The sequence below is a fragment of the Rhincodon typus genome, chromosome 30, assembly GCF_021869965.1.
Source record: "Rhincodon typus isolate 14 chromosome 30, sRhiTyp1.1, whole genome shotgun sequence".
NCBI lineage: Eukaryota > Metazoa > Chordata > Chondrichthyes > Orectolobiformes > Rhincodontidae > Rhincodon > Rhincodon typus.
In genome coordinates this window covers 12,738,055-12,754,928 of record NC_063361.1, presented here as the reverse complement: position 1 = coordinate 12,754,928, position 16,874 = coordinate 12,738,055, and the positions used below count along the sequence as shown (strand labels likewise).

The 16,874-nt window shown below is 41.7% G+C and overlaps 1 protein-coding gene across 1 annotated transcript in view; it reads right to left on the bottom strand.

Annotated features, from left to right (window-relative positions):
• The window catches only part of LOC109925263 (disintegrin and metalloproteinase domain-containing protein 11-like), a 157,389-nt gene that overhangs the window by 34,926 nt on the left and 105,589 nt on the right, over positions 1–16,874 (bottom strand). Inside the window, 5 exon segments of the mRNA XM_048614398.1 lie at positions 403–502; positions 1,496–1,559; positions 4,657–4,707; positions 7,122–7,202; positions 11,989–12,081. Of these exon segments, the coding sequence (XP_048470355.1) occupies positions 403–502; positions 1,496–1,559; positions 4,657–4,707; positions 7,122–7,202; positions 11,989–12,081 (389 nt within the window).

Here is a 16,874-nt window from a genome sequence, read left to right as displayed (position 1 = left end):
GATTTCAAAGGTTTTGATGAGACTGCTGGAGCAAGATTCCAAAGGACTGACTTAAAATCAATTCCTTACAATGAAGGCAACAGACAAAAGATAGATCAAATAATTTTTATTGAGAATAATAGTTTTGGGACCATCCATTGTTTGGTTGGTCATTATTTGGGGTAAACAGGGATCTTTTCTACACCCTTTCTCAGGAGCTGGAGTGGAATGATGTTAAGATGGAATCACTTGAAGAATCTGAAGTGGCTGCTGAGATTGGATGCATTTGTTAGACTTTTCTTCCTCAGAATTCATAAGCACAAACATGAGTGCGCAAGAAGAAAAGGAAATACAAACTGAACAAAAATGATGCATAATTGTCTGCTGCAACTCACTGAGATTGGCTAAATAGCAGCTACTTACTGCTTACTGCATTGAAGCCAGCTTTGGCCATCTTTGCCGCAGTTTCCCTTCTCGGTTCCTTCAACATTCAGCTTTTCATAACAGAATTGATCTGCTGAATCTTAAAGAGATAGAAACGTTTTGCTTTCAGGGAGTTTTCCAAATTTAACTTCAAAATGTAGAGGAAGGAAAGAGAAAGAGGGAGACAGACAAATGGTACAGCATGTGAGAGTTGCACGTGACATCATGCCCACCTCACATTATTGCTCAGGAAGCTGGGCGCAGGGTGCTGAGGCCATGGCAGAGTTAGAAAATCAGGCCAAAGCCATGGTTACAAATGTATTCCTGACTCAATCCCAACATCCTCACTGCACACAGACCTGTTTGGAGAAAATGGCCACCCAATGTGGTAGGTGTTAATATACAAATATCTCCTGCTTTCTCCAAGTTAGGTGATATCTTGCATGACTGCTTCACAAGACTCAAAGATTCTAAATGATAACATTAGATCTTAAAAATACATTGTAAGCATAATTGCTAAATTATGACATCAATTACAATGATCTGTTTTATGAATACATTATATTCATTTGCTTTAATTTGTTTAAAATTAAAGTGTCTCACCAAGATTTTATTGGGTTCAATATCTTTAAACCATTGGAATTGACTTGAGTGATTCCTGGGCTGAGGGGCGTTATCATACGAAGAAAGGTAACGTAGGATGGACAACGAGATGTAATTTATTGAACAGTTTAAGATGCTGAGGGGACTCAACAGGGTAGATGTTAAAAAGAGGTTTTTCTTGTGGGAGAAACTAGAACTAGAGGGCACTGTTTACAAAATAATTCGAGATGAAGAGAAAGTCACTCTTTCTGGGTTGCGAGTCTGTGGAATTCTCTTCCCAGAGAGAGGTGCAGGCAGGGTCACCGAATATTTTTAAGGCACAGCTTCATAGATTCTTGATGGATAAGAGACTCAAAGGGTATTGGGGTCAGGCAGGAAACTTGAGTTGAGGGAACAGTCAGATGACTGTGGATCTAATCAGATGGTGGAACTAACTTGTGGGGACAACTGGCCTATTCCTATGACTGTCTGTACGAGAATGATTACTTACCGCGACCCCAGATGTAATTGCACTGTTTGTCTCTAGTTTGGCATCTTCCACCATAACAACGCCCCTACAAACAGAAGCGTAAAACTTTAATGCAATTTACTACAGCATAAATATAGGATAGCTACAGGCAGTTAACAAGAAAGCTGTGGCAGGAAAAGTGTGGAACAGTGCCTGTCTGCCCAAGTCGTGGCCAAACTAACAAAAATCTCAGTCTTCATTTCTACATTAAGGGCCTATGGAGACCTGATGATTCAATGTTCCTTTGTTGGCAAGGAGCCTTTGTGGTGATGCTTCCTAAAAGAATTTCAGTGAATGATTCCATTAGGAATCTTAAAGCTGTTTGTTCGATCAGTCTAAATGGTATTCAGGAAGACTCCAGGTCTGTGTAAATTTGGCATTAGATGAATTCACAGCAGTAACCCAATTTGTTTTATTCCATCCCAGGCATTTCACGGTTGGTATCTAGCACCAGAGTGGGCACCAATTACAACTTGTTGAGCATGTAAAGTGATGACAACATCAACTGAATGTTACGCGACTACCAAAAACGTCACTGGAATCAAACTACATCTGAGTGGGTTTTTCTTAAATTCACCCATCAAATTATCCAGTAATGGGAACTAATTAAAGGGTGTTGGCTGACATCAGTTCTTACCCGACGTGACAATTGAGGATCAGCCATTTTATATATTCAGGACAGTAATCAACAGATTTCTTGATTTAAAGATATCAAGGGATATGGAGGTAGTAAATTAAAATAGCGTTGAAGTAGAAGTTTGGCCATGGTATAGTCAAATGGAAGAGCAGACCCGAAGGGCTGAATGGCCTACTCCTGCACCTACTTCCTATTCTATTATGTAGTTGCACAACATTTGCAATTTAAAGATGCCATCACTATGGGTGTTGGTTTAAGTTGTGTCATTGTTAAGGATTGATAGTCTACCGGAGGAAAGGCTGTTGGCAAACTTTACCTGAAACATTTTTCTAATTATATATGCAACAAGGGTTAGCACAAGGATTTCCCTCGAACTATTCCTCCCCAGATTCCTGTGGAATGAGATCTTAATCACCAATGACTTAGACTGCTTTTTACACATAACCCCTTACATTACAGCTATGGAGTGAATTTTTCTGGGTTACAGAGATGGGCTTGTGCTAAAAATGGCATTGCCAACCAGTCTGCCAGTTCCTGGCTCCATCCAGTGGCAGGGGGTGGCATGGGGAGGTGGCCAGGCTTCCTGTCCACACAATTGACCCTGTCGTTGGTTACTTAAGGCCAGTTTTCCAGTCAGCCTCCACATTCCCACAGATGGTGAGAGTCAATGTAGTGCCTGGAAATGGATTTTCTTTTTTTAGAATCCCTACGGTGTGGAAGCAGGCCATTTCGCCCATCAAGTCCACACTGCCCTCCTGAACAGCATCCCATCTCACCCTATACCTGCATTTCCCAAGGTCAATCCACCTAACCTGCACATCTTTGGACTGTGGGAGGAAACCAGAGCAGCTGAAGGAAACCCACGCAGACACCAGGAGAATGTGCAAACTCCATACAGATAGTCATCCAAGGCTGGAATCGAACCTGGGTCTCTGGCGCGGTAAGACAGCAGTGGTGACCACAGAGCCAGCATGCCACCCCAACATGATTCCCCACTGTGTATTAGGTGTTAGGTCCCATTGGCAGGTTCAGAGATCCCTACCCGGCTGAGGTGAGTTGTAGCTGCAGGTCACCTTTGTTTCCCGCCCAACAATGGCAGCTCAGCCAATTTTAACAAGTTTGAGAGAGGGCCCTTACATTTTGGAGGGCTTGCTCCCTCCCGTTCCACCTGTTTTCCTGCCATGACAACTTGCGGCTGTTTCCAAGCTGCAGAGATTCCTATAAGTCCTTCTGGCTTTGAAAGCCCATCCTTAACTAGACAGCAATATGGAAAAGTGATTGATCAGTTTAAGGGAAAATCACATCAGGTTATTTTTTCCTGTATACTGTGAGCTTGTGAACCCTGTTTAACCCTGATGCTGATCCTAATGCTGCAAGGAGGGGAGGGGACTGGGGGCAGTGGTGGGGACAGTTAGTTGAGTTGCCTGGCTACTGGTTTGTGATGTAGTGTGTTGTCAACAGCGCAGATTCAATTCCCACACCAGCTGAGTTTACCATGAAGGACTCTCTTATTGCTCTCAGTTAGGGTGACAATTGATTTTAATCAACCTGGGCTAGGCAAGGAGGGGAAGAAATCATCAAGTGCATTTTCCATTCCTAATTAATGTCTAGTGTTATCTGTTGAAAAAAGTGTATTGTGGGTACATCAGGCTCATATGTAATGGCTCCTTGAGTCAAATAGCCTGTCAGTACTCACTAGTTAGGTCCACACAAGAGGGATGTCTACTTATGTGGTGTATGTAGGGTGACTGGCACTGATGGAGTTGTGTTCAGCAAAAATTCAACAGCCTCAGAAGGAAATGGATTGGAAACAAATCAATGTAAAAAAGATAGAAAGGACAAGATAAGGACGAAACCACACACTTTTTCCAAGACAAATAATGGAAACAGACTCTTTGGTCCAACCAGTCCATGCCAACCATAATCCCAACTAAACTAGTCCCCACCTGTTTGCGCATAGCCCACATCTCTTCAAATATTTCTTATTCATATATTTGTCCAAATTTCTTGAACATTGTAACTGTACCCACATCCACCACGCCTTCTGGAAGTTCATTCCACACATGAACCACTGTGTGTAAAAACGTTGCCTCTCATGTCTTTTTCAAATCTTTCTTCTCTCGCCTTGAAAATATGTTCCAGTCTTGAAATACCCCACTCTAGGGAAAAGACATCTGCCATTATCTATACCCCTCATGATTTTATAAGCCTCTATAAGGTCACTCCTCAATGTCCTATGCTCCAATGAGAAACGTCCCAATCTACCCAGCCTCTCTTTAAAACTCAAACGCTCCATTCCCAGAAACATCTTGATAAAGCTCTTCTGAACCCTCTCCAGCTTAATTATATCCTTGCTATAACAGGGTGACCAGAACTAGACACAGTAACTCAGGGAAACAACCCAAACAGGGCAGAAAAATTAAAATAAAACCTGGAAGCCCGACCTTACTCCAAAAGAAGTGCCCAGACTTTGGTCTGACTGTAAAGAAAGGATAAAGCACATTACCTGTTCATTGTCACAATAGTAGCCATCCAGTTTGTGCACATTCCCAGGGCACTAGAGGGAGATAAAGTATTTATTCGATTAGACCATATTTTATATTGCTATCAATAGCTGACAGTCTTTCTGAGCTTGTCTTCCTTCATTCATTCATGAGATGTTAAGTTTTTTTTTTGCTATCATAAATTGATCTTGAAATGAGTGACTTGCTCAGCTATTCAGAGTCAACTACATTGTTGAGTCTGGAGTCACATGTAAGCCAGACCAAGTAACGGCAGCAAGTTTCTCTTTAAAGGACATTGGTGAACCAGGTGGGTTTTTACAACAATCTTTGATAGCTTGTCATGGTCAGAGACTAGATTTGTATTTTCAGGGTTAGTAATTAAATTAAAATTCCACCAGCTGCCATGCTGGGATTTGAACATTAGCCTGCACCTCTGCACTACTGGTCCAATGACATTATCAGCTCCACACTTATTTGGACAATTCCTCTTACTCTGCACTGAAAAATAAACAAGTATCAATTCAGTAACAAAAGATACCACTACCCGCGACAGTAATATCCTTATCGCATAGACAATTTAGAAAGGATCCCTTTTACGTATCTGCAAAAATATCATGTGCATGATTTCTTCACATTTCCTCCATCTATCTGAGTGTCCAGTCTTACTAAATTACATAGTATATAGACTACAGAAATACTGCAGAGTATTTCAATGTATACTAAAGGCTCTTGGATATTGTTAATGGTTCTGAAGAAGTTATAAAGGAAGATCTGCAAAATTGAAATAGCAAGAGCTATGGACGCTGGAGTCAGAGATAACAAAGGATGGAGCTGGAGGAACACAGCAGGCCAGGCAGCAACATCAGAGCAGGAAAGCTGACATTTCGGTTTGGGACCCTTTTTCAGAAATGGGTCACAATCACTTCTGAAGAAGGGTCCCGAACCAAAACGTCAACTTTCCTGCTCCGATGATGCTGCCTGGCCTGCTGTGTTCCTCCAGCTCCACACTTTGTTGTCTCTGCAAAATTGAATTTGTTTTTACTGCATACTGATCATATCTTTCAAATATCCAGATGTGACAATGCAAGCAAGCAAAAAGTTAGTGCCTTAAAATTGCTATTTCTCTTCCTCTAAATGGTAGCAGAAGATAAATATTTGGTTGGCAAGTTAACTTGGTTAGACTGATGATCTGCTCAGTCCCTCAGAAAATCTCTTACTTTGCTCAACCTTGCTCCAGTCCAGCTCTACAATCACTTCCAATCTTATTGCCCCTTCAAATTATTTGACTATCGGACTCTGGCCTTTAAAGTATTTGCCCCTGCCACCGCCCAACTGTTGGTGAAATAATCCTCAACTGCCTTGGCTCTCCTTCGTAAAGAGTCCAATAATTCTCTAAGTCTTCTCTCATATTTAAAAATCATCTTAGAATCTGTTTTCTCAATCAAGGTTACAGTCACTTCTCTAGAACTGTCCTACAAGATCTCAATGCATACTTTTTTGTATATTCACCTGCTCACCAACTCCTCTGTGATGTGATCTGCATGTTTGCTCTGTTAAAAACACAACATCATTGCAAGTTGTTGCTGACTCTGCTAATGTTCAAGTAGTGGGCATTTATGGGATCCAATATGTTAAGGTTAAAGCATGGAATGTAACTTGTAAATTATGGAGATTAAAGAACACCAGTACAAACTTTCCGACTCAGCAGAAGCGTGAGAGGGTAAATGATACTTGTTGGGAACAGACTTTATAGGCCTCTTTTGTCTGTTCATGTTGAAATCTAGGTAACAGGAACAAATCAAATTCAACATACTCAAATTTCCCTAACACCGAACATGCACGTAGATCTGTAATATATAATATATATTATATATTGAATAGATCTGCAAATGCTAATGAACTTGCACGTTTAAAGCACTCTAATACATCAGTATAATCGGCAGAGATACTGAAGACCAGTAGTTTACATTTGCAACTTGTTTGCAAAGTGAAGTTATTACTAATAAATACGCTTTCATAACAAGACTAAAAGTTAGGCATTTTACAAAAGGAGTTCTCATAGAACTTGTTTCCCTGACCTCCAATATATCTCACTGTGTTATATTCACACTACTTGATACCAGGATGAATACATGTAAATGTCCATTATAATTACCACTGCCTGTCACATTCGGGTGTTGAATAAACAGGTCTGATGATGCAGTGGTAGTATCCCTATCTTTGACACAAGAGACCGGGTTCAAGTCTCACCTTCTCCATAGGTCTATAACAACATCTCTTAAAAAAAGGTTAATAGTTCTTTATTAAATTAAAGCTAAAGAGCTGATACCAGACACAAATTTTGAAGGGAAAAGGCATTGACAAATCTTTTTTTCTGTTTGCTTACACAGATCATGAGATAAATCACATCTAATGGTATGGGTTGGACATGAAGTGCCTGTAATGAACAAAGAAGAAACTGTCCTACCTGGCTGGAGTCTCCTGGGCATGTCTCTGCAATGTCACAGTCATTCACTGCCTGCCTGCAAATCACACCTCGTGGTTCATACTGGGGAAAGAAGGCACAGTACAGGCTTCACTTCATGCACAGAATACAAGCAATACTGCACTTGGGTTTCCCATTGGTGGATGAACTGGTGTACATTTGGATAAATTCATGAACAGGCAAGATTTGGAGGGATATGGGCCAAGTGCAGGCAGGTGGGACTAGTTTAGTTTGGCAATATGGTTGGCGTGGATTGGTTGGATTGAAGCATCTGTTTCCATGCTGTATGACTCTATGCTTATCAGACATTGATCTCAAATGCTGCTATGCTCAGCATAGACTGAAAATGAATAAAATCTGGGGCTCATTGATGTTGACTGGGGAGCCAAATGATGTGACAGCTGTCTGATGGAACAATATCACATTCGATGGTCTGATTTTCTCATTAAATAGCGGATACTACCAGGAAATATATATTCTGGTGCAAGTAGAATTTTCAGAATGGCTTACCACAAAAATGCAGAAACACAATATCAAGAAAAGAGGTACTTTGCTTTGATCATTGTCTCAGAAGATCAAGATGCTGATCATTTAATTTGAACTATAAATCATGAATTATGTGAGGAAGAGCAAATTATTGTATGTGTCATGTCACCTTTCCACCGTCTCTCTGACACACCAGTGGCCCCGGAATTACGCAAATCTATCCCTTTCAAAGACCAGACATTTGTTTATTCTGGTATCAAACACTATAGTCTTCAGTCACAGCACTCTGCAACCTTCTTCAAAGCATGAGGATGTGCATGTGTTCCATTAGCTGCAGGGAAACATTTCTGGAAAAGAGCTGGACACAGGCTTTGCTGAATACTAATAAATTCAATGGCTGTATGACAATAACTTGTTATAAAACCCTTGCTGTCTCACAGGAGCGCACTGCACTCATACTGGAACTGTTTGGGGAGCTGCTGCTACCTTGTTGCATGAATCATTAATCAACAGCCTTTAAAACCCACTAAAAGAGGACCCTATCCTCGAGTTACAGAGAATCAGTACGCTGTCCTGGAATTTGCTTGATTGTCTACGGAGGTTTCATCAGTGTTGTTTATTTTCTCCTTTGCCCTTCCTATACCTCAGCTGCTGTAGATGTATGCAAGATGCACCATGTCTGGATTTTTATTACAGACATAATCCCCAGCTCAAACCTAATCCAAATGTAATGAACTCAAATATGGGTTCTATCGTTGAAAATTTCTGACATCAGCAGCAGCAGAGGTCATGGTGGTGGATGATGTGAAAACAGAGTCAATAGGCTAACATACATTTTGAAGACCAGATCATAAAGAACAACGACAGTGCAGTCAAGATGTGACTCCGATACAGACTCTGTTCATTCTCTGCCTGGGGTTAAAGTACTTTTCCAGGGATTGATGTGATGCAGGGTTTTCTCTGCTCTGAAAATCCCTCAAATTATGCTGTCAGGAACTCCAGGTAGAGCAACGCAACGTAGGCAAGTGTGAACAACTTAACTGTGAGTCCACAGTCGCAGTTATTCCTCACTAGCTATTCCTCCAGCACGTCTGGCAGAATCCATGGGTGGTCCACCACTGATAGGAGGACTCCAGCAAACAATCAATGACATTATTGAGAAACCAAAACAAAATCGACAGTTCCAACAGAGGTCTTCAAAGCTGGAGGGCTTCTGCTAACATCAAGATGTCATGCACTCTTCCTAAAGATTTAGGAGGCAAAATAACTGATCATCAGCTTCAAGAGTACAACAACCGAAGTTACCTTTAAAAAGGGAAAGGAGTCATGCCATCAAAACTATCAAGGTATTTCCTTCTTTCACAGCAGGCAAAATTCTGACACATGTTCAGCTGAATCATCTACTTCCTAGGACTGAGGGAATTCTCCCAAAAACACAATGCAGCTTTAAACCAACCAGTTAAAAAATTCCAACATAGATTAGCCTGGCAACAAATACCTAGAAATATTTCAAGAACAACACTGTGAGCTCTTCACTGCATTCATAGATCCAACCAAGGCATTTGGTTTGGTAAATTTCAAGGTTCTGTGGACTTTATCCCTATGTTTTGATGTCCAAGAAACTTCATGACATGCCTGTAACCGTTTCATGATGAATCTATTACAACGGTCTTCAGTGGAAATTCTGAAACCGATGCCTTCTGAATCCAAACTGGGGTCAAGCAAGACTGTGTGATAGCTCTCACAATACCTTACAGTGGCCATTCATCTCAAAGATCAGCCGCCCTTGGTGTCAGTATTAAACTCCATCCAGATGGAAAACACTAACTTCAATTGCTTCTGTAATAAAGCTAAACAGCCAATGTTGGGTGTAAATAATGTACAGTTTGTGGATAACTGCAGTGTTGATGCCCACTTTCAAACTCTTCAATTCTGCATGTAATAAATGCTGCATGCCCTTCAATATTGCCAAACCAATTGTATATTAACCTGTTGTATAAGGTAATGATTCCTGAAAGAGAAAATTTTGAAGCTGCATGAGCACTACCTAACTTAGTGATGTTACACAGTCTTTGGGTGGGGGAAACAGTTAGTCTTGCACAAAGTCCCATTGGAGACAGTCATGACATACCCGGCTCCTGATGGCTGTAATTATGTCAAACTAGTTGATGTTAATAGCAGTGATTGCTATCATGCAATAGACAACACTTTGTTTGTAGGACAAGCACCTGTTCTTGCTAAGACACATCAATGGTCTACCATTTATTACTGATAATTAGGCAGGTTCTTCGACTCAGCACACAAAGAGAACCTGTAGACTGATAGTTAGAGCATGTTGGTGATGACACAAGGTCACCTTCCCATGTTAGCAGGCAAACACTTATTTTACTCTGCTTAAAAGCTGTATTAAGGACAGGTAAGAGTTCTAGCTTCAATATTAACTTTGATGCAACAGTAAGGGTGGCGTGCAGGTGCAGCAGGCAGTGAGGAAAGCTAATGGCATGCTGACCTTCATAGTGAGAGGATTTGAGTATCAGAGTAAGGATGTCTTGCTGCAGTTATACAGGGTCTTGGTGAGACCACACCTTGCGTACTGTGTGCAGTTTTGGGTCCTAGTCCGAGGAAGAGCATTCTTACTATTGATGTAGTCCAGCGAAGATTCACCAGACTGATTTCCAGGATAGCAGGACTGACATAGGAGGAAAGACTGGATTGACTAGGCTTGTACTCGCAGGAATTTAGAAGAATGAGGGGGATCTCATAGAAACAAATAAAATCCTGATGGGACTGGACAGGCTAGATGTAGGAAAAATGTTTCTGAATTTGGAGAAATCCAGATCTAGGGATCACAGTATCAGAATAAGGGGTGAGCCATTCAGGATTGTGATGAGGAAGAATTTCTTCAGAGAGTTGTGAACCCGTGGAATTGTCTCCCGCAGGAAGCTGTTGGGACCAGTTCATTGGATATTTTCAAGAGGGAGCTAAACATGGCCCTTGAGGCTAAAGGGCTCAAGGGGTATACAGAAAAAGTGGGAATGGGAAACTGAGATTGCATGATCAGCCATGATCATACTTTGGGGCCTGTAGTTGTGGCCGAGTGGGCTAAGGCGATGGATTAGAAATCCACTGGGGTTTCACTGCACAGGTTTGTATCCTGTCAACGACATTTTGGGGTGGCATGGTGGCTCAGTGGTTAGCACAGCTGCCTCACAGCACCAGGGACCCAGGTTCGATTCCACCCTCTGGCGACTGACTGTGTGGAGTTTGCACATTCTCCCTGTGTATGCGCGGGTTTCCTCCCACAGTCCAAAGATGTGCAGGCTAGGTGGATTGGCTATTCTAAATTGTCCATAGTGTTTAGGGTGGGTTGGGGTGGGATGCCCTTTGGAGGGTCAGTGCGGAGTCGATGGGCCGAATGGCCTGGTTCCACTCTGTAGGGATTCTATGCTTCTATAGCGCAGGCTCAAAGGGCTGGATGGCCTACTCCTGCGCCTGTTTTCTGTGTTACACAGTGATTGGATGACCAAAAACAGTCTTTCCCACCAGGCCTTGTTTTCTCAAATATCAAATGGCCAACTTTCCCAGGTAAGTATGGAAGCATTGACATTGGTGACTGGGAGGAGCTTGCTACAAATCATACAGAATGATGACAATTTGTCCATAAATCTGCACCATAGTTTCAGTCCTAATCTTTTAATGAATGACGTCTTGCCACATGTGCGTTGAGAATTGGCCAGTTCAGGCACCTAAAGACCCAATGACAGATACTTGCAATGCTGAGTAGACGTCTTCCTTAATTCAAGGAACAACTGACGATGGTGAGGGTTAAAACAGCTTAATAATGTTTTACAAGGTACATTTGCTTGAAAACCCTCCATACAACATTATAATCATCTCTCTTTTTGGTTTGAGATAGATACGTTGATCAACCATTTTCTGATCTACAGTTTATGCTGAGCTAACATCCTGAAATAATTTTCCACGGAGTCCTTACATGATGCAGAAAAGAGCTGGAGAATGAATGTAATCACATGGCCCTTGCAAAGAAAGGACACAGGTACGACTCAAAACCCTGACCAGCCCGCCCTGTTCTGGATCAGCGTGATTCTTTTTGAACAGAACATTCTGTCCTGTGAGTTACATAGACTGCAGCAAAGTTGGATGCTAGCAACTAATTTATTGAAAACTTGGTGGATCAGAATATCCAACTGAATTAAACATGACTATTCCCAGTCATCAAGATCAAAACTTCATCCTGTGTATCTAGACCGTGCACCAGGGATAGAATCATGGTTGAAAAGACGACTAAAACACTGTGCGCACGTCTCTGCCTGCTGAGGTATATGGCAAAGCAACGTCTTACCTGACAGTTTCGGCAACAGAGTCCATTACTGCACATTGCATTGTGGGTAAGGGTACACTTCTTGCAGCATTTACCACCGACTTTGTCACATTCCTGCGTGAAATAAGATGAACTCATCGTCAACGTGTATATAATGTCCACTGGTGAATAAAAGTTCTCTCTCAACTACATATTTACCCAAATTCAGACTGATTGTAGATTTATTTTGTTTCTTAAAAGAAGATGTTTAACATGCATGACCTATAAGCCTGATGCAAGCAGCAGAAAATGGTGCTGACAATAATTGTAAGTAAGTTTTATTGAAATTATATAACAAAATTAACCTGGCCAATTGAGACCTTAAGTAAGCTGCACACAAATAGTGTTTGGTTAAAAAAACCATTGTTTACTGTTTTGATTCTACAGACAACAGAGGGCTGATTCTTAGATTAGATATTTTCAGTGAGGAGAGACTGCTGAATTAGAAAATCATGGGCTACATGTGACACTTTGCCTATTTAGATGAGTGAATAGAAAATTGAAGCTGCAGTTCGCCGATAATGTCCAATCCCCATACATTGCTGGGGTAGTGGGGGCAAGGTGTGGAAATCGGGCTGCCATAGTGCACCTTCAAATAAAACCATCCGAATCAATTTCTTGTGAAATTCATGGGTGATGGTCAGTCTAAGTGAATGGGTGATGGTCAGTCCAAGTGAATGGGTGATGGGTACCAACTAGGTGAATTCCCAGTACCCTCAGCAAAAGGGACTCTCATCACAATACTATCCAGGAAGAACATATTGACAGCGGGCAATCAGATCGTTGTAAGCACCCTGGTGTCTCTGGTCTGAAGGTGGTTTCCAGGTTCCTTCACATCTTGAAAATTGCTGATGGAGCAGTAGATGGGCTAAATGTAACCATTCCCACCTAGTTCCATGGTTTCCACTTTGTCTGACTTCTATAACTTGTTCATAATTCCCAACCGTTCCACTACATTAAACAGTACAAAGTGTTCTGTGCTTGTTGTTAAATGTTAACCAACATTTTCTTCATGAAAGTGACAGCATTAGAATCGCAGAGCAGAATCTTTCGGAGGGGATAAAATAGTCAGAAGTGGGAGCACAAACGAGGGGCTCTACTTCTCCGAACAAATGACTGGCCACATATGGTCATGCTGCAGTCAAGCAATTAGGTATTTGTGTGAGGAAACATAGGAAATCATGTGGAGAAGGCAGACAGGAAGTCAATGCCCCCACTGTTACTTCCTGGATGCAGTGGTCTAGGAAGCACATTTCCTGCAAGTCAGGAGCATTATTCTCACTGTCAGAGGAGCTTTTAGGAACTGTAATTGCTGCCAACACCCTCTCCACCTGGATCCCTGGAGCTGGAAGCCATCACCCTCAATGCAACCCCCTTCATTCCCTCCATCTCTCTTGACACTGGCTTTGATCCACCTCCCATCATTTTTGAACTACTGTCATTGGCCCTCGAGCTTCCTCCAGTAGAGTAAAACTGCCCTGCTATTAATCATTGTCAACTTTTCCTTTTTAATTCTCTGCCTTCCCTTGCTAACCCTCGACTCTCAGAAGTTCACCATTTGCCTTCCCTGCATAACTTAAGATTGCCCACAATCACGTTGACATGCCATCCTTAGAGATACATCTTCCCTTTAAGGCTCTAGCTTCCTCTCTGTCTCCAATAAGACACTGTTAGGCAGCCAATTCCTTCCCTTCCTCCCTCAGTTGGCAACTTCTCCTTTCACTGCCTCTAACCAAACTCAGCCATCAATACCTCCCCTTCCCAAAGCTCATCAAAGCAGCTCTGACTTGGCCCACATCCACCAAGAGGTCAATATTTCCTGTTGCAGCCCATGCTTAAGTCAGCATCAATGTGAAGGCACTTGATGGTTACTGAATTAGAAAGGTACACTTAATTCTGGCAGGGTTGACTGAAGTGTATGCATTACATGCAAATATAATAGAGGTTTGTGATGCTTTCTATCAGTAAGCTCAATCTTTGTCAATTTAATACTGTAATTTCATCCTGGCATTGAGAAGCTGATTTTAGCCTCCTGCACAATAAAGTGCCCACCCACCATGTTCCCCAAAATCCCCCCTCCCCCATCACTCCCTAATCTCCCACTTCTGGGAACAGAACCATAGAATAATTACAGGACAAGAACAGGTCATTTAGCTCATCATATCTGCGTCAGCTTTCCAAAAGAACAAATCAGATAGTGCCCATCCTTTCTTCCAAGCCCTGTGAAATTGTAATCTGCCTCACCGTACTGTTACGCAGTCCCTCTACACTTGCATACCTTTATAATTTTATCACTTATTTTACATTGCCTCTCCTCATTTATCTCACCTATTTCAACAGCCTGTCTCCTCTTGAAGTCTACCACAGTTCACATTACCGAAATTGACTCTTCGCATTCAAGTCTAGGTCAATAAGGACATTGAGAAAAACAGTGACCTTAATACCAACCTCACTGTATACCTACCCCGATTTTGAAAAACAACTATTTACCACTACACACTGTTTCCCATCAATCAGTCAATTTCATTTCCAGTCGCTGCTGCCCCTTTTAGTCTATGGGCTTTGACTTTGCTGTAAAGCCAGTTACATGGCACTTGATCAAATATGTTTTGGAAATTCATGTACATTACATCAATGACAATATCCTCCTCAATGCTCTTTGATACCTCATCAAAAAACTCTACCAAGTTAGTTAAATGTGATTTACCTCTAACATATCTGTACTGATTTTGCTTAATCTCTAATTGCCCAAGTGACTCTTAGTTTTGTCACAGATTGTTTTTAAAAACTTTCCCACTGCTGACTTTAAACTGATTTGCCTGTAGTTGTTGGGCTTATGTTTACACTGGATATATAACTTTCACAATTCTCCAGTTCTCTCGCATCCCCATATCCAGAGACAAATTAAAGATTATGTCCAGTGTTTCTTCAATTTCTACTGTTATTTCCTTCAACATATTTGGATGAATCCCATCTGGTCCTGGTGAAACGTCAACTTTAAGTACAATCAGTCTTTCTGACATAAAAACAGAAATTGCTGGAAAAACTCAGCCGGTCTGGTAGCATCTGTGGAGAGAAAGCAGAGTTAACGTTTTGCGTCCAGCGACTCTTCTTCAGAACACAGTTTCTGATTTCCAGCATCTGCAGCTCTTTGGTTTTGTTTTATTTAGTCTTTCAGACAGCTTGTCTATACCAACTTTTAGCGTATTCAGTGCCTCACCATGTCCTCCTTCACTATGATTTTAGCAGCACTGTACTTCTTTAGCTGACAGATGCAAAGCACCCAATTAACATTTTAGCCAAGTCCTCTAATTCCATCTGTAAATCTTCTTTATAGTTTGTATTTAGTCCACTCCTCCTTTTATTGCCCTTTATCAGCCTATGGAAAACCTTTAGATTCCTTTGTTAGTTTCCAGTCTCTTCTCATCTGTTCACTTTGCTCCCATATTACCTTTCTCACTGAACTTTCCAATATTCAACTCTCTTTTACTTTCATTAATAGTGACTAATATATGTCACTATCGGTTGAGTCATCCAAAGAATTTGTTCTTGTGGGAATGCACCCCGAATGCATTCTTTAAGGCCAGCCTTTTCTCCTATTACAGTTTTATAGAGTCATAGAGTCATACAGTACAGAAACAGGCTCTTCAGCCCAACTCATCCATGCTGACCAGGTTTCCTAAACTGTACTAGTTCCATTTGCCTGCATTTGGCCCATATTTCTCTAAAGCTTTCATATCCACATACCTGTCCAAATGTCTTTTACATGTTGTAATTGTACTCATCTCTACCACATTTTCTCTGGCAGTTCATTGCTAACACGCACCACCCTCTGTGTGAAAAGGTTACCCCTCTGGTCCCTCTCAATTCTTTCCCCTTTCACCTTAAACATATGCCCTCTAATTTTGGACTCCCCTACCCTGGGCAAAAGACCTCTGTTATTCACCTTATCTAAGCCCATCATGATTTTATAAACGTCTATACCTCTCTAATCCTCAGTCTCCTACATTCCGGGAAAAGAAGTCTCAGCCTATCCAACCTCTCCTTATAACTCAAACCCTCCAAACCCAGTAACATCCTTGGAAATCTTTTTTGTACCTTTCTAGTTTAATTACATCCTTCATATAGCAGGGTGACCAAAATTGTAAGCAGCATTCCAAATGTTGCCTTACCATTGTCTTGTAAAGTTGTAACATGGTAGCTCAACTCCTGCACCAAATGCTTTGACCAATGGAGGCAAGTGTGCTAAATGCCTTCGTCACCCACCGTTGACCGACGACTTCATTTTCAAGGAACTATGTACCTGCACCTCTAGGTCTCTCCTTTCGACAACACTCCTCGGGGCACTACTATTAACTCTGTCCTGGTTTGTCTTACCAAAATGCAACACCTCGCATTTATCTAAATTAACTCCATCTGCCATTCCTCGGCCCACTGGCCCAGTTGATCAAGATCTCCTTGGAATCTTAGATAATCTTCTTCACTGCCCACTATAGCACCAATTTTGGTGTCATCTGCAAAATTACTAACTATTCCTTCTATATTTTCATCCAAATCATTTATATAAATAATGAACTACAGTGGATCCAGCACTGATCCTTGTGTCACATCACTGCTCACAGGCCTCCAGTCTGAATAACTACCCTCTAACATCACCTTCTGTCTCCGACCGTTAAGCCAACTTTGTATCCAGCTGATATAACACCGTGTGGAGCTGGAGGAACACAGCAGGTCAGGCAGCATCAGAGGAACAGGAAAGCTGATGTTTCGGGTCAGGAAGAAGGGTCCCGACCCGAAACATCAGCTTTCCTGTTCCTCTGATGTTGCCTGGCCTGCTGTGTTCCTCCAGCTCCACACGGTGTTATATC